The 23,831-nt window shown below is 38.0% G+C and overlaps 1 protein-coding gene and 1 long non-coding RNA gene across 17 annotated transcripts in view; one reads left to right on the top strand and one right to left on the bottom strand.

Annotated features, from left to right (window-relative positions):
- The window catches only part of LOC143443864 (uncharacterized), a 42,208-nt gene extending 41,415 nt beyond the window's left edge, over positions 1 to 793 (top strand). The window contains exon 4 of the long non-coding RNA XR_013113183.1: positions 238 to 793. This is a non-coding gene — a long non-coding RNA (uncharacterized LOC143443864). The remainder of the gene's footprint in view (positions 1 to 237) is intronic.
- Positions 1 to 23,831, bottom strand: part of Hdac9 (histone deacetylase 9) — an 824,691-nt gene that overhangs the window by 100,714 nt on the left and 700,146 nt on the right. For all 16 annotated transcript variants that reach the window (XM_076941980.1, XM_076941976.1, XM_076941988.1 and 13 more), the window contains one exon: positions 3,716 to 3,834. In XM_076941980.1, the coding sequence (XP_076798095.1) occupies positions 3,716 to 3,834 (119 nt within the window). The remainder of the gene's footprint in view (positions 1 to 3,715; positions 3,835 to 23,831) is intronic.

Here is a 23,831-nt window from a genome sequence, read left to right as displayed (position 1 = left end):
ATGCAAAACAAAGCAACCCTGAGATTTCATCTCATACCAGTCAGAACCAGTTGAGAATCTCTGGAAGGCTGTACAGTAATCTCAAGTTGGAGGGCACATCCTCATAGAAACAGGAGGAGGGGGGGATGAGATAGGGGGTTTCTAGGTAGGGGGAAATGGGGGAAGGGGGATAACATCTGAAATGTAAATAAAATATCCAATAAAAATTGTCTTCTCCATAAATAACCAACTTTGCAGACATGGTTTTGCCTGCAAACTCATATCTGAAAGAAAACAGTCTTGGCTAGAGAATCCCACAGAGAAAGCACAGAACAACTGACTTCCTTGCAGCAAACTCACTGTCGAGTCATCACGCAAGCCAAGCCTCTCAAAGGTCAAAGTATGAGTGGAAGCTACTATTTGATACTTACCCTGAGATGTAAATCCACTGACACCTTCCACAGAAGGTCTGACCCATCTATTGGTAAACACTGTCTCTGAGCCTCAAGGCAATTCTCCAGCACAAAGCTGGTGAACACTGTCTGCCCCCTGGACTGTCTGCTGTAGTGCAAAGCCTTGCATGATCTTTTAAATCACTGGCCTGTTTCAGTTTCAGCATGAGAACTTTGTGTTTTTAATTGAAGCAAATTATTCTTACAAAATGTTATCTTATTATCCAGATAAATCATGTTATATTTAAAAATACATGTGTATATTCATATATGCATATAACAACAATTACTAAAGGAAGAAGGCATGAGTTGGAAAGAAAGCAAGGAGCTGTATATGGAAGGGTCTGGAGGGAAAAAATAAAATGAACAAAATCTATTGTCATTTTGACTTGATCTTTCTTTTCCTTTAAAAAGTACAAAGTAAAGTACTGTAAAAATCCAATTTGATGTGCCAAGGAAATAAATTTTCAGATGTCTGAAGTGACAGTATCCTCAAAAAGGCTTTCAGATCAAATCATCCAGTGTTTTACTTGGAGCAAGAATGAGTTTAGCCAGAATTGAAAAAGTTTAGTGGAACATTTGTTTTCCTATAGTTTAGTTACAATTTACTTCAAATTTGTACTCCATTTTCAACTTTATTCTGGGACTCCACACTTAAAGGATGACTTCTGGCCTGAAGCATTGAGATCTCAAATTTAATCGCCTGTCTGGCAAATTGAAAGGAAATGCATCTGCATGCAGCAAGCCAGTGCAGAGCCAGTGAAGAATCTCTGGAAGGCTGTGCAGTAATCCCAGGGCACACACTGTTAAGGTAGTGACTTCTTTAGTGAAAACAGCCAGCAGACTGAAGCCTCCTTAAGATGATGCATACAGTTGTTCAGAAGTGGGTGCTGGTGTTCATGTTACTCTAGATGGTATTTGTGGCCCCACTATGAGCTTTTGAATGCACATTCCAATTATTTTGTATATGATGAGATTATTTTCTTCCTTAGTGGAAAGAAGTCCTGTACGTGGCTTATTCATTTTCAGCTAAGTACAAATCCATAAACACTATATTTTAATCCCATTTATGAAATGTGTGATCAGGACAACCTCTCCTGTATTCTGCATTCTAAGATCCCCTCTCCTCATTATGTGCTTTCCTTAGGCAATAGTGCTGATTGACCAAAGAGCAATAGTTAGATATTGAAAACCTTAGATGTGCCTGCTTCTGTAAGGTAATAAACAATGGCAAAGAAGTACATGGTCTTCTTGAGCAGAAAAGAGCTAAAGAGGAAACAGATAGGCAGGGGCTAGGAATTGAAGGAAAGTTGGGAGCATTCTATATTCAAATTTATTTGGGGAATAGAAAGCAATAAAATGTACCCTATATGAATACAGATACATTAGTGGATTTAAAATATTGAAGATTTCATTGCTTTCTCTTTGATAGACCTTGTGTCTGAGGTCCTGAGGAGGAACTATAGGGAAGAGGTGGAGACTGATAGGAGGCTTTTAGGTCACTGGGGACATGCTGTTGAAGAGAATTATGTCAGCCTTGTGCCTTCCCATCTCTGTTTGCCACGTTCAGTGAGATAAACAGCTGTACTCTGCCCCTTGATTCGCGCCGTAATGTATGGCTTCATCACGGGTTTCCAACAACAGTCCCGATGACTACAAACTCAAATGCTGTTAGCTGAAACAAACCTTCCCCGCCCATTATAGACGTCGATTATCTCAGCAATGAAAGCTGATTGACACTACTGAAGCAAAAAGAAAAGAAAAAAGTGTTGGAACCAATGTTCCTAGTATCTGTAACCAAAAGAGACCACATTGTTATTATTTTTTATTCTACTTTTCAATGTGACCTTTGAGATTTAAAACTAATTTTCCAAAATTGAACACAATGATTAGTCCCTTTTATTTTTGGGAGATGGACATGTTAAACCTCCTCCACCTTTTGGCAAGGAAAAAGACTCAAGGACCAGCATTTTTCCTACTCCTGAGGGAGCTGTGCGGGTTTAATGAGAAGGGCCTCTTTCCCCTCATTTCTCTATTTCTCTCCATGTGTCTTGTATCATTTGAGATTTTTTATTCAAAATGAACTAGTCACCAGCCTTGCCTCAAATGAGGCTTATCTACAATGGGAAGACTGACTTCTATTTGAGGTCATTTCTGAGAGCAAAATCACCAGAAGAACCATAAAGATATTTAATACAAAAAAAATGGCTCCGTATTCAATTTTAGCAAAGTTATGCATTATCTATATTTTGTTGTTTGTGCAGAGTTGCCTGCTCTAATATGTTTTCTATAGACAACAAGGCACCAAGAATCCTGGGTAAATAATAGATGCTAAAAATAGCCACTACCTAACAATGTTACTGGAATAATTAGAGTGCAGAAATGTTCTCACATGAGCAGCCAGCTCAAAACAAAGGTTGGCATGAATCTGTTTCTTTGGTTCTTTTCAAATTAATATAGCACATTCATTCCAAACTCATCTCCCCCACTTAAAACAACTTGAGTTGTTTTCGTTCCATTTGCCTTTTAACTCCCCCAAAGCATACAATACTGGATACCATCCACTGTGCAGTTTTATATGTTTTTTTTCTTGCTTAGTAGGTACACATGGTGCCAATGTATTTTTATATGCTTTGCTTTCATACAGAGAGCAAAAAAATTGTTCCTAAAGAAGATTCTCTTTTTAGCTAAGTTCCATGGTGTTGTAGTCTTCAAATGAATTAAAATATAAAATTCATTTCTTTATTGGGTAGCTGGCTGCTATGGAACACAGCCTGAAATTTTGTCTCTGCAACCAGCAGAAGAGCAGCCTTGATCTCGGAGACCCTTGGGGTTTCACCATGGAGCCTGTATTTGAACCTGAAGTACATAATATTACTGTCAAATACCTATTTCCATACCATGTACAATGCAATAAAGGTAGCAACTACATTTCCCTTGAAAAAAGGTCAGTGGCTCCTCTAGACTTACGAGTTCTCAGATCAGTTGATATACTGTAAACAGAAGTCATATCATTTTAGTCTTTAAATAAAAACTAAGACTCCTAAAATACATGAAGGCTCTGATATGTCCATCAAGTCCACCATAGGAAACCATTTTGCTTTTCTTCAATGAAAATTTCTCCAGAGACATGAACTAGACAGAGCAATAAATACCGCGCCAATCATTTTCAAACATCTACCCAAAGTTTACTGAACTCAAGTAAAAGTTAGCATGTATCTTAAAGAGCTAAATGGTGTATGGTGTCATATAGCATTTCAAGAAGTCCTGAAAGAGATACTTGCATTTTGCTGTCACTTTGTAACCCCCAAGGGGAGGGGTATGGCCTTCCAATGCATCAAATCCAGCAGAAACCAGGACCATGTCTGGATCAAACTCTCTGGCCACAGGCATCACGACAGTCCTGCACGGCAAAAAGGCAGTGGTCACTCATGGGAAAGGTGGGTACCTGGAAGCCCTGCTTTGTAAAAATGACTTGGCACAGCCTGAGTTCCTTCCCAGGAAAAGAGAGGGGGGATGCAAACTGGATTCGAAGCTTATCATTTCCTTCATATGTGAACACTGTTATTTTAGCGCTCAATACAGACTTTTTTCTTTCATCTTTTTCTTTCTTTCTTTCTTTCTTTCTTTCTTTCTTTCTTTCTTTCTTTCTTTCTTTCATTTTTTTTGTTCCAGACTTAAAAACACCACACTCTGCAGGTACATTCTGAAGCATGTCACTGCACACGTACATCTGTAGCTTTTTTATCCCATTGCCCATAAAAAAGAAAACCCTGCTTCTTCCAAAGGAGAGTTGGAAAATTGAAGCTTTAGGGAGAGCCTAGCTTGCTCTAGTTAGTAAGAAATTGGTATAAATTTGAACTATAAATTTCTTTTGGGAAAAAGTTTGCTTTCCCAACTTTAAAAAAAAATATTTTAAAATATTTGTCATGGTAGGGGGTGACTCTTACAAAGGAAAAACACAAAATTCCCTTAATAGGATCCAGATTATGACGTTTAAGTGAGTCCAAGGCCAGACACATGAGGAATGCGGCAGCCTTGTTGCTGGCTGCAGCCCCTGCTGGCCCCACTCAGACACATCAGCACTCACCTCTCAGCATCCTCAGGGCTACAACCCTTCCCATCCCTGTTAGTTTTGAGAGAAAATGATTGCAGGACCTCAGGAAAAAAAGTTTATGAGGGCTTGAAGCTCAGAGTGCCATCATAAAAATTCAAATACCAAAGACTATTTAATAAAACGAGGAAACAGCACACTATTATGAATTTTACTAGTAAGACTTCTGTCTGCGAGAAGTCACTGGAACAAGTATTCTAAGAATAATCCTTAGGTAGTTAGAATAATTAGCTCTTTGATTTAAAAAAATAAAAAACCACTAGATCTTTGAAAACAATCACATACCAGTTTTACGTAAAGAAATTTTGATTGAATGTCATAAATGAGAAGTTGCAATTAGAAAATATCTAAATGAAACTTATCTAGAGAGATATGTAAATTAACTCAATACTTTTTTTTTCTATAAACTCTGCTACTAGCATACACTGCTGGCCATTAAGCCTCCAAACAGTGGTCCTCTCACCAGCTGGAAAAATCACCTAAGTCTGAATCATTCATTAATGATACTATGTAAAAAATATAATTCTACTCATTATGTATAACTTACTAATTTTTTCCAATAATGCTATGCATCTTTAGTATGGCTCCATGACCTGATAAAAAGATACACAATATTCTTTTCTTCAATAGTATCAATTCTGACGTTGTTTTCATGGAATATCATGTATAACTATTCACTGATGAGTAAAATGACCTTGTGTTATTGAGACATTACAGCAAATCCTCTCAAAGAATTCAGAATGTTTTCTCAAGTTCCTCTCTTTATTATGGTGGGCACTAGGCACTTTCTTAGCAAATAACTGGTCTGGTTTATTTGTGATACAGTCAACACATTCACTGTGCCAATCTTTCTGGATTCACAAAGGGTTTTTTAGTCAAGCTCCACCTCAGGGAACTGATTCTTATGCAAATGTATTCACTCCAAAAATAAGAAGACAATGGAAAACATGGCGGGGGGGGGGGGGGGGGGAACCTACCACATATCCCAGTTAGCTTTAATTCTAAACGTCTCAGAGCCAGGAGTCATCTGAGAGAGAAACCTTAATTGAGCAATTTCCTAGATCAGACATGGCCAGTGGGCATGTCTCTGGGAAACTGTCTTGATCATTAATTGATGCAGGATGGCCCAGCCCACCATAGATGGCACCATCCCTAGGCAAAAGGTCCAAGGGTTGAGCAAGCCAGCTAGCAAGCAGCATTCTTCCATAGATTCTGTCGTACTCCCTTACTCCCTTGGTCAGAGATAATACCACGTGAATACCCAACATGCCTTCCTTCCAGTTCTTAACCTGACTTCATTCATGAAAGGACATTGGCCTGAAAAGTGTAAGATGAAATATAGCTTTTTTTCTAAAGTTGCTTTGGTCATGGTGTTTGTTACAGCAAAAGAAAGGGAAATAGAAAGGGAAATAGATCATTATCTGGTAGAATTTTCCATTTCAAAGTATTCATTCTTAATTCTCTGGTTTCTCTTCAGAGTAATTCTTAGCCTTTAAGAAATGATACATTCTCCCCAACCCCCTATACTTTTTAAATACATTTTATTATTTAATTATTGTTTATATATGTATACATGTATAAGTATATATGTCTATGACTGATAAAGTGTTTTGTAAAAAAAGATACATTCTTAGAATTTTGTCCAGATAGCAACCATTTGCTGAATGAACTAGCTATGTATTTATGACTATAGAAAGTTTGTATGATGTTCTGATCCAAAATATTCTGCAAATTTTCTGTTAAACCAAAGAACTATATGTCAACAGCTGGTTACAGATAGTGACATTGTGACTTTTTGCTCATTAACTTCAACTAGTACACTTTGTCTACTGCAATGGCCAAATATTATTCAATTTCAAATTCAATCCTGATTATTTTCCTATTGTTGACATAAACACTTCCTTTGCCTATATCTCATAAATAGAACTAATATTCCCAAGATCTCTTATTTTGGTAAATTAAAAAAATATATATTTTATGTGCACAAGTGTTTTGGCCACAATATGTCTGTGCATCACTGTGCCTGGTGTCCACAGAGTATAGAGAGAGCATTGGCTCCGATGAACTAGAGTTGCAGATGATTGTTATCTGCTAAGAATATAGCCCATGTCCTCTGGAACAGCAGCTAATGCTGATCCAACCCTCCAGTCCCATATTTAGTAACTTTTAAAGAGATATCCCAGAAGTTTTTAAGCTCTTATTTATATTGGCATGGATCTAAAATATCTACGACAGCCTGTGTCCTCTTTCCAAAACTCCTATTGAAATTAAATACCATTGTTAGAGTATGGATCATTGCCATTACCGTGGGAGTGGCTCCAGATGCACAGATGAGTTTGCCAAGTTTCCTCGCTATCTTATGCCTATTTTGTATGTCCTTCCACCATGTTGTGACACAGCATGGGGGCCCATACCAGATGTCAGCACCACAATCCTGGACACTGTACTCTCCATAACCATTTTCCAAATAAATTCATGTTCTGTATCAATAATAATAATAATAATAATAATAATAATAATAATAATAATAATTTGTTACAGCAACACAAACTAGGCTAAGGCATGTATGAAAGACAAAAAGACTGTTATAAAAATACAGAGTAGAAAAGGCAGTATAATTTTTCTTGAACAAATTCCTCAAAGGCATTCATAGGGTTTATTGTTAAAGAGAACAAGCAAAACATATATGTCTGTTTGGGTTATTATACACTACCTAATAATCCTAGAACCCCAACAGCAAAAATGTATCATCATAGAGCCAATATTCTACTGTCAGTTTCCAACAAAACAAAACAAAACGAAACGAAACACAGAGATTCTTGAGAGTGATTGACTCCAGGACATTGTCATCAAAAATTAGATGTAGCTAAGAAGCACCTTATGGTGGCAAGAGAACTGTAAGAAGAGATAAGGGCGTGTGCTCAAAGGCAAATGGACTCAAGCAGAAAGGCCTGGAGTGGCCGATGCTGGCACAATTCCAGAAACGCAAAAACTAATGCTAACAGTGGATTATAAGCCACAAAATCAGATAAGTAGTCATGAGTTCATAGAATAGGAGAGATGTAACTGAGCAGAGAGGAAACAATGAGGAAAGAACTATCAACTGACAAATGTCCAAGAATTCGAGAATTTAAGGAAAGAGAAAAGTCACCATTTGAATATGATTTTTTTAAAAAAGAAATAAAGCAAGCAAGACTCACAGATTCTATGCATTTTTTTCACATCAGAGGATACAAAAGACACACGTTAAAAACCTAACTATTGTGAAAACTTCTGAAACTCTAATATGCTTTCAAAAAATTAAGTATCAGATAAGAAATATTACTAACCGAACAATGGGAATGTTATCAGCAAATTAACTTTTAATTTTTTTTTAAAAAAAGATTTGCTTATTTAATTTTCTTTTGTATATAGGTGCTTGCAAGAGTTTGTGTGTTTCACATGTATGCAGTATCCAAAATGCCAACCTAGACTGTTGGAGCCTCTGAAACTGAAGTTGCAGATGCTTGTGAACCACCATGAAGGCACCAGTAACTCTCTTAACCACTGAGCCATCTCTCTACCCTAGCAAACAGCTTTTTAAACAAAATTTGAGGGGAGAAATAAATGAGAGCTATTTAGAAAAATGAGTTAGAAAAGGAAACTACTGCTAGAACTTGACATAGAAGGAACTAGAGAAGAGACGAGAGATATTTGGCCCCAGGAAACACTCAGTAAAGAACCAGATATAGGGGAAGAAAAGAGGCAGGACTGCGAACAAGACATTAAAGAAATATGAAAATATTCACTAGAAAATGTCCAAACATCCTAATTGCTTTTCCTCATGCTAACAGTCAGGATGATTATCCAGATGGTCTTAATGACCGTCTAACATGTCTTAATGACACCTCCTTAATGACAAGTGTGCATGGACAAAGTCTAAACTCACATGGATGTTGGTGACCTCATGTAGATGTCAGTGACCTCCTGTAGATGTTGATGACCTCATATAGATGTTGGTGACCTCATGAGAATGTTGGTGACTTCATGTGGATGTTGGTGACCTCATGAAGATGTTGATGACCTCATGTGGATGTTGGTGCCCTCCAAATACAGTCCTCTTTGTTTTGCCACTCAGACACTAGCCACTTTTCCAGAATGTTGATCCAAAAATAGAGTTCGGAGGGGTTAAAGATACTTACTGATTTAGACTCTCAATTGACTGTTTTACATACTCATTAGAAAAAATTGACATTATCTAGTTCTTTCTAAATAGCAATGGGAAATAAGCATTTCTTGACTCGTGAAGAAATCCAAGAGTACAGAAAAAACACATTAAAATAAACATAAACAACTGGATATAAACCTATATAGTTCAGACAATAAAGAATATTCTCAAATACATATATAAATAAATAGATCATATCTAAACCCATAATGTGTGTGTGTGTATGTGTGTGTGTGTGTGTATGAACTATATGTCCAGATACTAAACACAGAACAAAGAAGAGAATACCACTGGGAATATCTTTCCATGAGATTGGAGCAATGGATTCAGAGTATGTGTTTCCTCAGAGTCAGATCTCTGGAAAGAGTTCCTGTCTAGTCAAGCCAATCCATTGCCTACACTGTCATTGAGTCGGGTGAAGGTCTGTCCTTCAACTGAAGCCAACTAATAGGTTACTACGACTCACAGTGCCATGTATCAAGTGATGAGTGAAAGAGACTACCCACTCACTTGATATGTGCCAATGCAAGAAGAGAAAAAGAGAGCATCAAGGAACACCATTCTTCCTTTAAAGAAGAAATAGGCTCAACTCTTTAGCCTGAAAATTGTGTGTGTGTTTGTGTGTGTGTGTGTGTTTGTGTATACATGCATATGCATGTATGAATGAGCATGTGCCCATTCAAGGTCCTGCATGTGGAGGTAAGAGGACACTCTTGGGTTTCAATCTTCACCTTTCAACTTGTTTGATACAGGGTCTCATTCTGTTCTTGCTGTATATGACAGCTTTTCTGTAGTGAGAGACAATACAGCAAGAAGAATGCCTACCAGCAATGAAGAATGAGCGTGGACATTAGTGAAGACTGACAGGAAACAACAAACAAAAATGAAATGAGGCAGATAGGTTATCAAGGAGCATGCAACAGCATAGTTGTGGGCACACAGAGAGGCACACGGGGCTTGGTGAAGATCACTGGCAGTGGAATACAGGGTAGTGATGGCAGAGGAAGCTGAGGGCCAAGGGAACACAGGCTCTGCATATTGCTCAGGAAGAATGTGGCAGCATCTTGCGAGGCACAGTCATAGCTCTATCTCCCTGAAAATTCAAATCCATTACTCCAAATCTCATGGAAAGATATCCCCAATAGGGTTTCCTTCCCTGTGCTTTGGTCACTATCTGCACACATGGTCTGTGTCTTCCTTTACTAACAATATACTCCCACATGAGCTCTTCATAAGCTGCTGAGTGGCTCATCACAGGAATTCCTTGCAACTCCAACCCTTTCACTTTCTTTAACTTAATGGATTTTACCACCCATTTATGGCATTAGCTGGATTCACAGACAGTTCTGATCTCTTAACTTTATAAACTTCATATCTTAACTGAGAAGAAAGAGCATCTGAAGAACCAAGCAGTCTGTAGCCGTATCACCCTGAATGCACCTGATTTCATATGAACAAGTAAGCATTCAATAAGGTAATGAAGCCATGGCAGGTGGGACATTGGGGGCTACTGCAGTGTTTTGAATTTAATTCTTAATAAATGGGAAGATCCTGAAAGATTGGAGAGGGCTGTGCCATGTTCTGATTCGTGTCACCTAAAACAATGGATTTCATTCCCATTCACAAATGATTTACAATGACATATTATATTCATGCATATGTGAATTACAGATGAAAAGTCATGTCTACATTTTTCTGTATATGTAATTGTAGGTCATTTCTTAAAGGCATCAGATTATGAATTAGACATTCTCAAATAATACAAGGTGTTCTGGTTTTTTGTTTTTGTTTTTCTCACAAAACAAAGTACATATGGCAATATGTACAATTTCTTTCATATGCCTATATTTATTTGCACATGAAGGATAAGGAACAACACTCCCCAGGAAAACTCTTCATGACAGTCTACTCTGAGACAGGCAGAGAACAGCACTGCATCACATCCAGATGGATGCCTGAAACATTCCCAACTTCTCTATCACCTTTGGACCATGATGAAAACACTAAGGAGTCTCTGTAGGGAAGGTCACAGTGCTACGGTTACTGAGCACATGCAGTATGGCTGGTGTTTATAATCAGTCACACAAGCTCTCACTAGAACTAGATAACTAGAAATTAGTCATCTTATATTTCCTACCCTACTCCTAACACACACACACACACACACACACACACACCTCTACTTAAACAAATAATGGATAGCCTCCAAAATACATCTAATACCTCCCCTCCTTTCAGTGCATACCCACTCATCAACACATGCACCCCAAAACATACACCCAACCATTCCTTCCACATATATACACTTAACACAAACTCTTCTTGCACATACATACTTCTATATATGTACTCAACACACCAATTCCCAACAAATACCCACACAACACACACACCAAACATGTACAGATGCCCAATGTATGCATGTATATATTCCCAACACCTTCAATTATCACACCCCAAATGCTCCCCACCACAAGAATACTCCAACATAAACTTCCAACACACACACAAACATCTAGAGTATGTGTATATGCACACACACACCCCACATGCATGATTTCTTTTGTTCTCTCATCTTGTACAAACATGCTAGTTTTTTCTGTCTTAATTTTCTATCCTTAAAAACTCTCCTTTTTACTGTAACAAATGCAACAAGAAAGTTCATTGTATACACTTTGAAAATGCATCTAGAAACTTACCACTCCCCCACCCCTGAGGACTATCAGTGTCTTTACCCTAAATGGAGTCAGAACCATTTTTTCTGGTTCAGCTTACATGGCTTCCTCTGCCTCGTGTGGAAAACAGCTCGCCAGGGCAGCATATTTGGTCAGATCTCCATCATCCCCCTCAGGGCAAAACAAATTTTTAATGACCTACACGTCCCTGGACAGTGAGGCAGTCCAACACAATTTTGACTCTGTCTTCCTATTCTTTGCCAGGACACTAATCACAAATATGCCTGACTCACTCTGGCTAAAGGAGTGTTTTAATAGCCTAAATATTTTTTTTGTGGCAATATATGCATTAAAAACTTTCTTTTTTAAGACTAAATATTATCCCACTGGATATAATTACTGGACTGTCTTTTTCATCTATCCATCCATTCAAAGATAATTAAGTTGCTTGCTCTGAAGAGCTTGGACTTTGTGCACTAACAGTGAGACTCTGCAATGGATGTGGATATTTCTCCTCTAAGATTGACTGCTCTGTTTAACTTCTCGCTATATACAGTTCACCTCCCCAAATGACACACTTTTTGTTTGTTTGTTTGTTTGTTTGTTTTGCTTGTTTATTTGCTTACTTACTTATATATGATGTTCATTATTTGTGTTCTGGTGCCTTCCCTCACCACAAGAGCCTATTCATCAGAGACAAATAGGAGATCCTTATTGACCAGAAACCTATTTAACACATGGGAAATAGTCAAAAAATAGCTGTTGAACAGAATCTCAAATGGAATGCCTTCTGTCTTGTTTGATTTCTCTTTTCATTTATTTCAGCTGACTTTTTCTTGATTCCTCACTCTTCCTTGGACAAGACATTTCAGAGATACATTTGTAATGGTTGCCTCTATGAAGGTCATTGCCTTTTCTTGTGGCTTCATTGGATGCCAGGGGTTGCATTTAGTGTAAAAATCAGAAATGTAAACAACCTCTCTGGTCAAATTTGTGGGCTTATGCTTCCTGCTTGCCCTCATCTTTCCTGGTTGCTGTCAGATTCCATAGTCAAGCCCCACCACCATTAACAATGAAAGTAGTGTAACTGCCCACAGAGGGCATGACTTATAGATGGCAGCCTTGGCATAACAATATATTCTATATAGAAATATAGGAATATATGTGTGTATTCCTGTACAATCAATGTACTATAGTTTGGAAAGACCACTCTTATCATAATAGTTCTCAATATGACATTTGGTACATTTACATTGTTTCAGTACATTAAAATACCAGTGCTAATTTTGAACTCAATGCTTTTAAAAGAAAATGAATATTTGAAATGACTAAACAGTTTTGCTTGTCTGAGATGTGCCATGTAGCCATTAACATTGATTAACTCAGAGATCTTAATATACCTCCCAACTGAGAAAAGAAAGAGATAAATACTTTCTCAAAAATATCTCTAGTTCTAGGATATTGCCAGGCCATATAATATTATTATATTCATGGTAACATATTTGGTATTCTACTGCATGAAAAATGATGCTAGCTCTCTGCAAAATTTTACACTTGGCTGTAAAAAGCTGAGAAAAATTATAAGACTGATCATCTTAGGATAAAGAAGATTTTGTTTGATTAACCCAGATAAGCACAGCAGCAATACAGCAGTGCAGCCTTTGCTGTTTTCAAACACCCTATTGGTGTCTGAGCTAGAAAAATCAGTACACCAGAATAAGAAACGGTGAAAGACATGTTGAGCTTGGAGTTTTCAGAAGCCATGGGAGAGTTAATACTGAAATAAACATTCTTCTGCTGAGAAATAGATAACATAAAGTATTTTAATACGCATGTATATATAAACTATCTGTGCTGTGTACTTCTATTTTCATCATTATTGAACCAAAGTATATAAATATCATGTATTTTAATATGCCAAAAATGTGGCAATAATTTTGCAACAGTGGCTCTTAAGAAGTATTTTGTTATGATTCCAAATGCGGGCCAAGTAACTTACAGATGGTCTTACAGAAATAGTGTTATAAGTGTTCCTAAATCAATCCTTCAAATCTATAAAGGCAAAGGCTAGGAAAGAATGGGCATTCATCCTGTGTTCTTCCACAATCCAGATCAAAACTACTAAGTCTTTAGTCGCAAGTGGTGAGGGCCAAGGTCTTCACCATTTTTAGCTTGGCTCCTTATTTTTAAAGATAAATGTATTTATTTATGTGTTATATGTGCATGGGTGTTTTGTCTGAATGTATATCTATGTATTGTACATGACCAGAGCCCAAAACTCCTATGGCTGGAGTTACTGATGTATTATAAGCCACCATTTGGGTGCAGGGAATTGAATCACAGTCTTCTGGAAGAACAGCCAGTGTAGTTAACAAAGCCATCCTCCTGGCCTCCAGATTTATTCTTAAAGGGCATGAAAATTTAGGAAGCCTGTAGAAAAATATTTATAGAAATAAAATAAAAAATTTCAACTTCATTCCCTTAAATATGTACCAAATATATAGGCAAGGAGGAAACATGTGCATGTTCAGAGAAGAACAGAGCCCACATGACACGGACAGGAAGGGCAGAACAAGTTCCAGTGCCATGTGTCTTTCCAAATCTTTATTTTCATTTCTATAGCAACATGGTGGCTGTAAAAACCCTGCTGCAGTGAACAGAAAGTAAGGCAGACACAATAGTAAAAACTTCTTAACTGGAATAGCAGAGTATTGTTTAGAAAACCTGATTTGTTTGTTTGTTTGTTTGAATGGGCTCATAATAGGAAAATTGTCTACCTCTGTGTAGCAAATTTTCCTTGCAGTGGAACAATAAGATGACTGTGACACGTGACCTTTGGAAACTTAATTATGTGCCCATTTCTTGTTATTACTTTCTTTATCCAAAACAATCCCTACCGAGATTTTTACTACCATCCATTCAGTCCTAGAATTTCTCTGCTTCCAGTGGGGGTGCTATGTAGGGCTTAGTAAACTTATTGCATTCGCCATCATCCCAACAACAGCGCAAAAAATTCCCTTTGTAAAGTTTCAAATAGGCCTCTCTTTGGTCTTTCCACAAGTGATTGCATTCCATAAAATATTATTACATGAAGCCAAAAGACCCTGGCTAAAAATTAAACTTAGGATTCCAATAAAATCACACACACACACACACATGCGTGAGGGCGCGCATGCACACACACACACACACACACACACACACACACACACACACGAGAATGATACTCTTTATGTTTCTTCTCAAAGAGAGAACTTTGTAGACAGAAAAAGAAGGAAAAAGAAAGGTCAGCCTTCACTGTAAGTAAATGTTCTGTGGTTTACAGAATTCACAAAATAAATTATAGCATGACATCCTTCTCAAGGAACTGTTTGTGTCTTTGGAAAAAGTGTGTATTATTTTTGGGGGGACTCTATCTTTTGATGTGGCCTTTCTGAGGGAGTCAGCATCATCAGATTTTTTAAATAAAATTGAATAACAATGTGAGATGAATAAGACAAAAGGCAACCTCATTTGGTAATGAAAATCCTTCTTGTTCCCTGAGGCATAGCCAGAAAGAGACCAAGAAAGAAGGACTGCTTAGAGCTCTGAAGTTTAGAGAAAAGCTGTGTCCTCAGCCTGGAGAGCAGGCTAAGAGTAGGGACCTTGGAATTCATTCATAGTTTAAAATGACTAAGGGGATAGAATTAGTCTCCAGGGTAAAGTTCATTTTTGCTAAGGGCCAGTCCTAGCGACAGTAAATTTATCGGCCATTTTGACATAGCACAATGTGCCAGGCTCGGAGTTTTGCTCTCAGTATAGTCCTTCCAATGTTACCATGCCCACAACAGACTTGGAATTATACACTTTATTTGGAAATACAGATTTTATTCAACTATAAATCTCACAATTTATAGGTAAAGAAATTGAGGCTATTCCGAGGCTAAAAGACTTGGTTAACTTAATCAATTAACTGATTGGATTAGGATTCAAACTCAGATTTATATTAAGGTGATGGATGTGTATTGTGAAACGTGATTTCCCTGGCTTTTGACTGAATTTATGCATGAAAATGCAATGCTGCTAAGTGATGATTCTCTGTGAGGAGAGGAAGGCACAGGTGCTCCTAACTGAGCACTTCACATACGCACATGGGAATAGATACACACACACACCATACACAAACATATACATACACATGCACATAGGTGTAGACACATATACACACATGTGCATGGATATGGACACATAATACACCATACACACATGCACATGCAGAGAGACATATGTATATGTGTATGGACACATTCACACACCACACACAGACACACATGCACTTGGGTATGGACACATATGTAAACCATACACATACATATGCAACACACACTCACACACTCATATGTACATGGTATGGACACATACAGATACCATACACACAGACACACACATATGCACACAGAGAGACATACATTCAACACACACACACACACACACACACACACACACATACACACACACACACACACACACACACGATTTCATTTACTTTAAAACTTTCCCAGTTAGCAAAGAAACCAAAGCTGGCTTTGACAATTTGCCTTATTCGTAGGGCTCTTTGTTTATTAGTGCATATATTCCTCAAACACTCCTCTCACATATGCACTGAATCTCAATGCCAGTGTGTGAAGTACATGATTCCACATGATTAAGTCATATTGCTATACTCTGAAAGTCTACATGGCATTTAGGAAACAGACTGGAAAACACATTTTTTTTTCAATGCAATGTGCTATCTTCTCACTCACAATTCCATAGACATCACTGTCTCCAGTCCAGAAGGGAAATTACTTTGAGAAATAGAGAGAGCTATAGATACAGTCGCAGAAAAGGAAGCTACTGATTTTCCCCAAGAGCATGGAGAAAATGGAGAAAAGGCTCACAGGGAAAAAAAAATGACATTTGAATTGGCTATTTAAACAATGGTTTAATGGGTTTCAAAGTTTTCAAATCACAGCAAAACAACACAAATTTTTCTCCCAAACCAGAACACACACACACACACACTCATTCATGCATACATGCACACATATGTGGTCATGCACAGACACGATTTGTAAAACATTTATAATCTTCTCTTGTCTATTATTTCCTAGTACATTGTATTGATAATATCAGACTTGACCTATTAAACTTATCTCATAGCTTTTTAATGAGTTTCAAGTTATAGCTAAAGAAACTTTAAAGGAAGGAAAGCAATTACCCACTCAAAGAAAGTAATTCCAGATGAAGAGAAGAACATCCTCCAGTCACGGAATTACTGAAGCCGTGAAAGAGAGAGGAAATGGTGAGGTTACATCACTGAATCCTGACAGTGAAGGGTGATGTGTTGGAAACTGGGATTAAGAAAAAGGAAAAAGGAAAAGTTGAAGCTGAGGGTGGGGAGATATGGGACAGGACTGGGATCGCAAGTCCTTCCTGTCCAGGAGTCACAGAGCAGGACAACAGTGATGCAGGAAAGCTCTATGAACTGAGAAGTGAAAGTCACTCTCATTTAGACAAGAACAGAAATGTGGAGTAGAGGAATATGCTGGCACACTGAGAGAAAAAGCCATGACTTCCTCAGCCAACAGCAGGTCAGATGAAATGGGCAGAAATGAGCAATTCAAGCACTACTTCCCCCCCAGAAGTTTCAAGTTCAGATAGCTGGTATAAAAAATCCTAGTAAAACAAAACAAAACAAAACAAAACAAAACAAAACAAAACAGAATAGAAATGTGCAGATGTAATGGAAAACATTTATTTAAACAAAGCCATGCGGTTGGAGACAGGAGTTAATGGTTATGGGTACACACTGCCAGTGCAGAAGATCCAGCACCCAAGTGGGGGCTCAGAAACCCCTGTAACTCCAGCTCCAGGGATCCAGTATCTCCTGCCCTCAATAGGCATCTGCACTCACTCTCTCAGACCTCAAAAGAGAACTACACACATACAGAGGATTAAAAAGAATTGCCATGTATAAACTGACCTTTCTGAAGGATTCAAATCATTCTTTCAAATTACAATCGCAAGTGGACATCGCCAGGTTAGTATGATTGGCTATTAAATATTTGAAATAAGGATTCCCCTTATTGGTAAAAAGAGAAATATGAATTACAGTAAATGATAATCCCAATTTACATTTGCCAACTGCCTAAGATTAAGAATGTCAATATCTGATATTGGGAAAGAATTGAAATTAGCATGCACATACATTACTGCTAAGATAACAATTTTTGTGATCTTCCTGGAAGTAAATTGGTCTATTTGTTCCAAAGAACTTATAAAGATTTTCATAGTTGTTGACCAACTACTCAACTTGAAAACTATTTCTTTGATGTGGATGTGGGGGAAATGTAAGTGATAAGAAATGTACTTATGATAAGGGTTACTAATGATTATGTGCATGACCTTTAAAATTTGCTGTGGAAAATAGTGAGCACTATAGATAAAATTATAAGCCATTATCTAATAATAACTAGAAATTCTTTTATAAAAATTCCATGTATGTATTTTTGCTAACATGCATGTACATACCTAGTGCCAACAGAGGCCAAAAGAAAATATCAGATCCCCTGGTACTGGAGTTATATATGGCTGTCAACCACCATGTGAGTGTTGGGACTTGAACCCAGGTCCTCTCGAAGAAAAGCCAGTGCTCTTAATTACTGAGGCACCTCTCTAGGCTCCACTACATTCTTTTATAGTTCTTTTTTATTCATTGATAGGGGTGAGAAAAAACATAACTTCCAAAAGTTTGGGAGAATACATAAGTTCTTCAAAGATTTAAAACAAACAAAGAAACAAGGCTATTTTCAAAGTATAAGCTTCTATTAAATTATTATATACCTTTCTTTCAGCAAAGACAGAGTATCAGAATAGTTAAATGGCTTGTGGACAAGGACAAAGTGTTCCCTTCTTGTATTTCTACAATGAACCAACATTTGAGATACCAAAATTCCTAAACAAACTAAAATTTAATATTTTAGTACATTAAAGTTGAATGTTTATTAAATTTATAAATATATTATTTACATGAAGACATTCTAATTACTATATTTATCTTAAAAGCTTTATGCTATCTTTTATGAGTGATGTCTTATTATCTTTCCATTATCATTTTTAGTACTGTAAGGTTATTTTTTAGTAGACCATATTTGAACTGAACATACATAGATGGTATACCTCTTTTGCAAAGTGGTTAAAGCCTTAGGAGACAGAACAAAGCTGAAGGGAGTGATTCATCTGGGAAGCATGTCTTTGAACATTTTGGTTGGTTCCTAGTCCTTCTCTCTCTGCCTTATGTCTGCCATGGTGTCAGGAGCCACTGGAACATGCTTCTACTGACACAGTGTTCTGCTCTGTCACCCATCTGGAACCAACAGAGCTATGAGCCAAAACCTCTGAATCCTGGAACCCAAATGAGAACTTCCTGTGTGAACTGTTGCTGTCAGGTACTCTGCTCCAGTTATGAAAAGCCCAACACAGCTTTTGTCACTTTTGACAAATTCTTAGACATAATGAAATAGTGAGACAGAGGGACCTTGTACACTACCAACAAAACAGAAGAACCCAAAGAAGGAAAGAGTAAAATGAATGAACTTTGAGCATTGTACAGTAGGAATCAGGCAGGGTAAAGATTTCAAGGAGGGATTTAAATATCAAGTAACAGTGAGACTAAGAAAGAAGTCAACCAGCCAGGGTAGAACTTCACAGGCACTTAAAGTTTGGTGAACAGATGAAGAATGACCGTGGGTCTGTACATGGGATGATGCCTGTACAGTGCGCTCTTCTCAACATAGATCTGAGTTTCAAAGGGTTCAGAACAATGCTAATTTAGATATGTAATACCTTATCCATCTGCAACCCTGTGAGTTCTACAAATGCCACAGATACCATCGCAGGGAATTCAAATGAATTCTGTAGAAGAGGGATATTTACATGTAATCCCTTGAAGACATTCCTTCTGGAGCTTTAGATCCTTTGTCAAAAATATAATATTAGTTATAACAAATGGTACTAAGTAGGTGGTAGGCCTATTCTAAAAATTCTATGCAAATATACTAATTATATTGTACAAAGAGTCCTAAAGATGTTTCCATCCATGCTTCCCATTTGGCAGATCTGCAACAGTGAGGTAGTCAGTTTAAGCGACTTATACTAACTACACTATACAAAGAACGGAGAGGATGGAGGGACCAAGTTTTGAAAGCAGGCAGTCTGGGTCCTGAGCTCAGACAATTTAGGTAATTACACAGACTGTTTAAGAGTGTGTCAAACCAGAAAATCGGTTTTCTAATTAGAAATCATTTGCACCTGAATTTGAATTACATCTGATTATATTGTTCACATTACACAGAATTATGATAATGGAAAACAACTGATTAAATCACCATTCTAGTCCCAAAGATGCATGCACATGATATTCTCTATTTCCTGCATTTACAGTACAAAGTACTGAGCTGAAATCAAGAGAGGGTGGTAGATTATTTGTCAAACATGGGCATCTTGTTGCCTTCTTCAAGTTCAAAATAAAAAAAAATAAAGGATGTGTTCACACTGTTTCTATAACCAAGCATGTCAATACTTTTCTTTGTAAGTAGTAGTAGTGCCAGACAGAAACCAGGCGGGGAAGGTCTGCTGCTCATTGTGATAATGTTAGCTTTGAAACATATTCTGATATTCAGGTTATTTTAGAGATTGCACCCACAATTTAAAAGTTATTCGTAGTTTTCTTGGGACTTACTTGCCTTTACCTATGATGCAGTATCTCTCATGAGCAAAACAGTCTGTACTTCTTTCAAAACCTAGGGCAATGTAAACTCCCAGGAATCTAAGAGGGTGATTCTATCTAAGACTCCCATCAATGGGGGCATGGAGCCTGAACTGGCCATCTTTTGTAATGGGACAAAACTTCCAATGAAGGGATTGGGACACAAACCCAGGCACAAAACCTTTGAACTACAATTTGTCCTGCCTACAAGATGTGCAGGGGTGAAGGTAGAGCACAAATTGAGGGAATGGCTAACCAATGAATCTGATCAAGTTTGAGATCCATGTCATAGATGGAGCCCCCCCCCCCACACACACACACACTGTTGATGATATTCTGTTACACTTACGGAAAGGAGCCTAGCATAACTGTCATCAGAGAGGCTTCACCCAACAACAGACGAGAACAGATGCAGAGACCCACAGGGAAACATTAGGCTGAGCTTGCAGAATCCTGGGGGCAGGGGAGGAAGGATTGTAAGAGCCTCAGGGGTCAAAGACACCACAAGAAAATGTCCAGAAACAACTAACCTGGGCCTATAGGCATTGCCAACCAAAGAGGAAGCAGAGGATGGACCTGGGCCTTCTGCACATCTGTAATGGTTATGCAGCTTGGTCTGACCTGGGCCTTCTGCACATCTGTAATGGTTATGCAGTTTGGTCTTTATGGTGTTCTCCTAACAGTGGGAGAAAGGGCTGTCTCTGACTGTGTAGCCTGCCGTTGGGACCATTTCCCCATACTAGACTGCCTCTTCTAGCCTCAATAGGAGAAGATGCTCCTGGTCTTACTGTAACTTGATATGTCAAAGCTAGGTGATTTCCATGGAAGGCCCCCCCTTTTCTGAAGAGAAAGGAAGGAGGAATGAATGGGGGTGTTGGGGGGGAGGACTGGGAGGAGACGACAGAGGAGAAACTGTGGTTGGGATGTAAATTAAATAAATAAATTAAAAATAAAATAAAATAAAAATGAAGGGAAGAGCAGAATTCCATGCGCATTACTAAAGTCCCACTCTGAAGATACAACAGACAGATGTTGGGTCCGTATCAAAAGCAAACATCAGTCCTGCTAATATGATCCATATTGATTTTTTTTTGTAATTAGACATTTCTCGCAGGGCAGAGTCCAGGTCAGTAGAGTGATGTGTTAAAATGCTTGTAATTGTTTTGCCCCTCATGTTTCTCTGCATGGATTCAAATAAGACAGTAGTGAACAGGAGGCATAGAAAGAGTGTCTCCATTACTACAAAGGTCTAGGTGCCTTCACAACCGGAAACAGAAACAAACGGAAAGTGGAATGAGCTACTACTGCTTGGTTAAACGACATGACCTGGATGTGGTCAAGGATCACGTCTTTCTCTTTTGTCATGTCAGTATTCTGACCTATTCAAGGGACACAGTTACAGAATGGCTTGCAAGAAACTAAGGAACTAGCAACCACAGTCTAATGAAATGTAATATATTAAGAAGTTATGAAACCTCAAGCCAGTGGGAAAGAGCACTGGACTTTAGCATGACCATGATTTCTAAGCACAGTGGGTACCTGAGCTGGAAGCAGAATTTGCCCAGGAAAACAGAGACATGCTCATAGTGAAGGCACAAGATATAAGAGGTCTCAACTTGGTGGGAATGAGAACGGACCTATTATTGGGCCAGGCTTAAAAATTTGCAACTATTATCTTGAATAGAGAAAAATGTGCATTTATGCTGTCTCTCTAAAGGGAAGACAACATCATATTAATCAAGTTTTAAACTCCCCTCTTTAAAATAACACAGTGACAAGAAAGGAGGAAAGAGAGAAAAAGGGTGAACAAGAGGGTGAGGGAGAGGGAGAGGAAGAGGGAGAGGGAGAGAATATATACACATGCTGCTTTGGAGAATTTGCATTTAGAAAATGTTGCTATATGTGACCAAGACTAAAGAAAGTCCTTGACTGGACACCTTACAGATCCGATTTCCAGAGACACCACTCAGTTTAGCATAGACAACGTTTCATAATCACAGAGAAATATACACAGAGCCAGGAAAGGAGGCAATAAGCTCTCATGACTGAGAACGTTTTCAGTAGGAGGATCCACTAGTGATAAGGTATCGCTGTGACCGACAATCAGTAACAAACAACTTTGTGTTTGCTTTGTTGTTTGTTTTCTGCTGTTATGACTTACTTATTTACTTTTAAAAGGGTCACACTCCAGCTCAAGCTAGCCTGAAACTCACCACTTAACCCCAGGATGCTCTTAATTTTCAGCAATCCTCCTGCCTCAGTCCCCAAGAGCTTGGATGGGAGATACAAATGACCATACTTGGCTTCTCATCTATTTTTCAAAACTACATTTTGATCATTTAGTCTTCTGTTAGACATTTTGTATTTCCTATGTTCAATTCTTCCATAACTTTCTCAATTCATTAGATTGAATATTTTGCTCTTGCTATCTCTCTTTTTTCTTTCTTTCTTTTTTCTTAAAACAATCATCTGAAGTATCTCCACAATCCCCTTGCATCTGCTTCTGTTCCTCTTTCTATGTAATTGGCAGTGATATTATTTTCCATATTGTAAGATATCCTAACAGCCCTGAACACCTTAAACGGCCAGCATCAGCACCACCATCACCATCCCTTCCAGGACCCTATAAAGCCATTCTATCTTTACATTCCTGAGATATACTCACATACCTATTATTTCCTAATCTTGACTTCTAAATCTTCTCTTCTTAAAACAGACTACTGTTTTCTGATACCCGAGAAATTGTGATACTACATCACATGTCTAGAGAGTAAATTATGTGCTTCTTGCCTAACTCTTGGTTTCATAAGCTGGATGAATTACAGTTCAGTCAGTTAAGATTATCCTTTACCCAGTAATTCTCATCAGAATATTACTTCTGAGAATACTGACAATCAACTTATTTTTGTAAAAATTAATTCATGTGACTTCAATTTTGTAAAATTTAATTTCAAAAACATGTTCTGTGGGGACAGATCACTACTGCCCACTGTAGAGGTTTACAAGTTGACACGTTTTCTGTTGTTTTGTCAGGTCCATTGAAAGGACTAGCTTTGCGTCAATAAAAAGACAATTACAAACACTGGGCATTAATTATAAATTCTAAAACATTTAAAGGGGTATTTTAAATGTAATATAGCACGTGTTTTATACTCAACACAATAAGAAAATATTATATGGTAATACAGCTTAGCATTAAACTTATAAAGGTGTTCTGAATTTTGGATCAGGACTTGAGAAGTGGCATAGTTTGAATGGAATTGGCTTCTATAGGCTCATAGGAAATGGCATTATCAGGAGGTGTGGCCTTGTCAGAGTAGATGTGGCCTTGTTGAAGGAAAATGTCACTGTGGGGTGAGCTTTGAGGTTTCAGAAGCTCAGGCCAGGCTCAGTGCTCCCTGTTTCCTGGTGCCTGCTGATTCAGATGTAAAACTCTTAGTGAAAACTCCAACACCATGTAAGCTGGCATGTCACCATGCTTCCCACCATGATGGTAATTAACTATAGCTCTGAACTGCAAGCCAGCCCCCATTAAATATTTTGCTTCATCAAAGATGTCATGGTCATGGTGTCTCTTCATTGCAATAGAGTCAAGCTTGAAAAAGCCAGACAAAAT

The sequence above is a fragment of the Arvicanthis niloticus genome, chromosome 11, assembly GCF_011762505.2.
Source record: "Arvicanthis niloticus isolate mArvNil1 chromosome 11, mArvNil1.pat.X, whole genome shotgun sequence".
Lineage (NCBI taxonomy): Eukaryota > Metazoa > Chordata > Mammalia > Rodentia > Muridae > Arvicanthis > Arvicanthis niloticus.
This window is presented reverse-complemented; position numbering and strand designations above follow the sequence as displayed.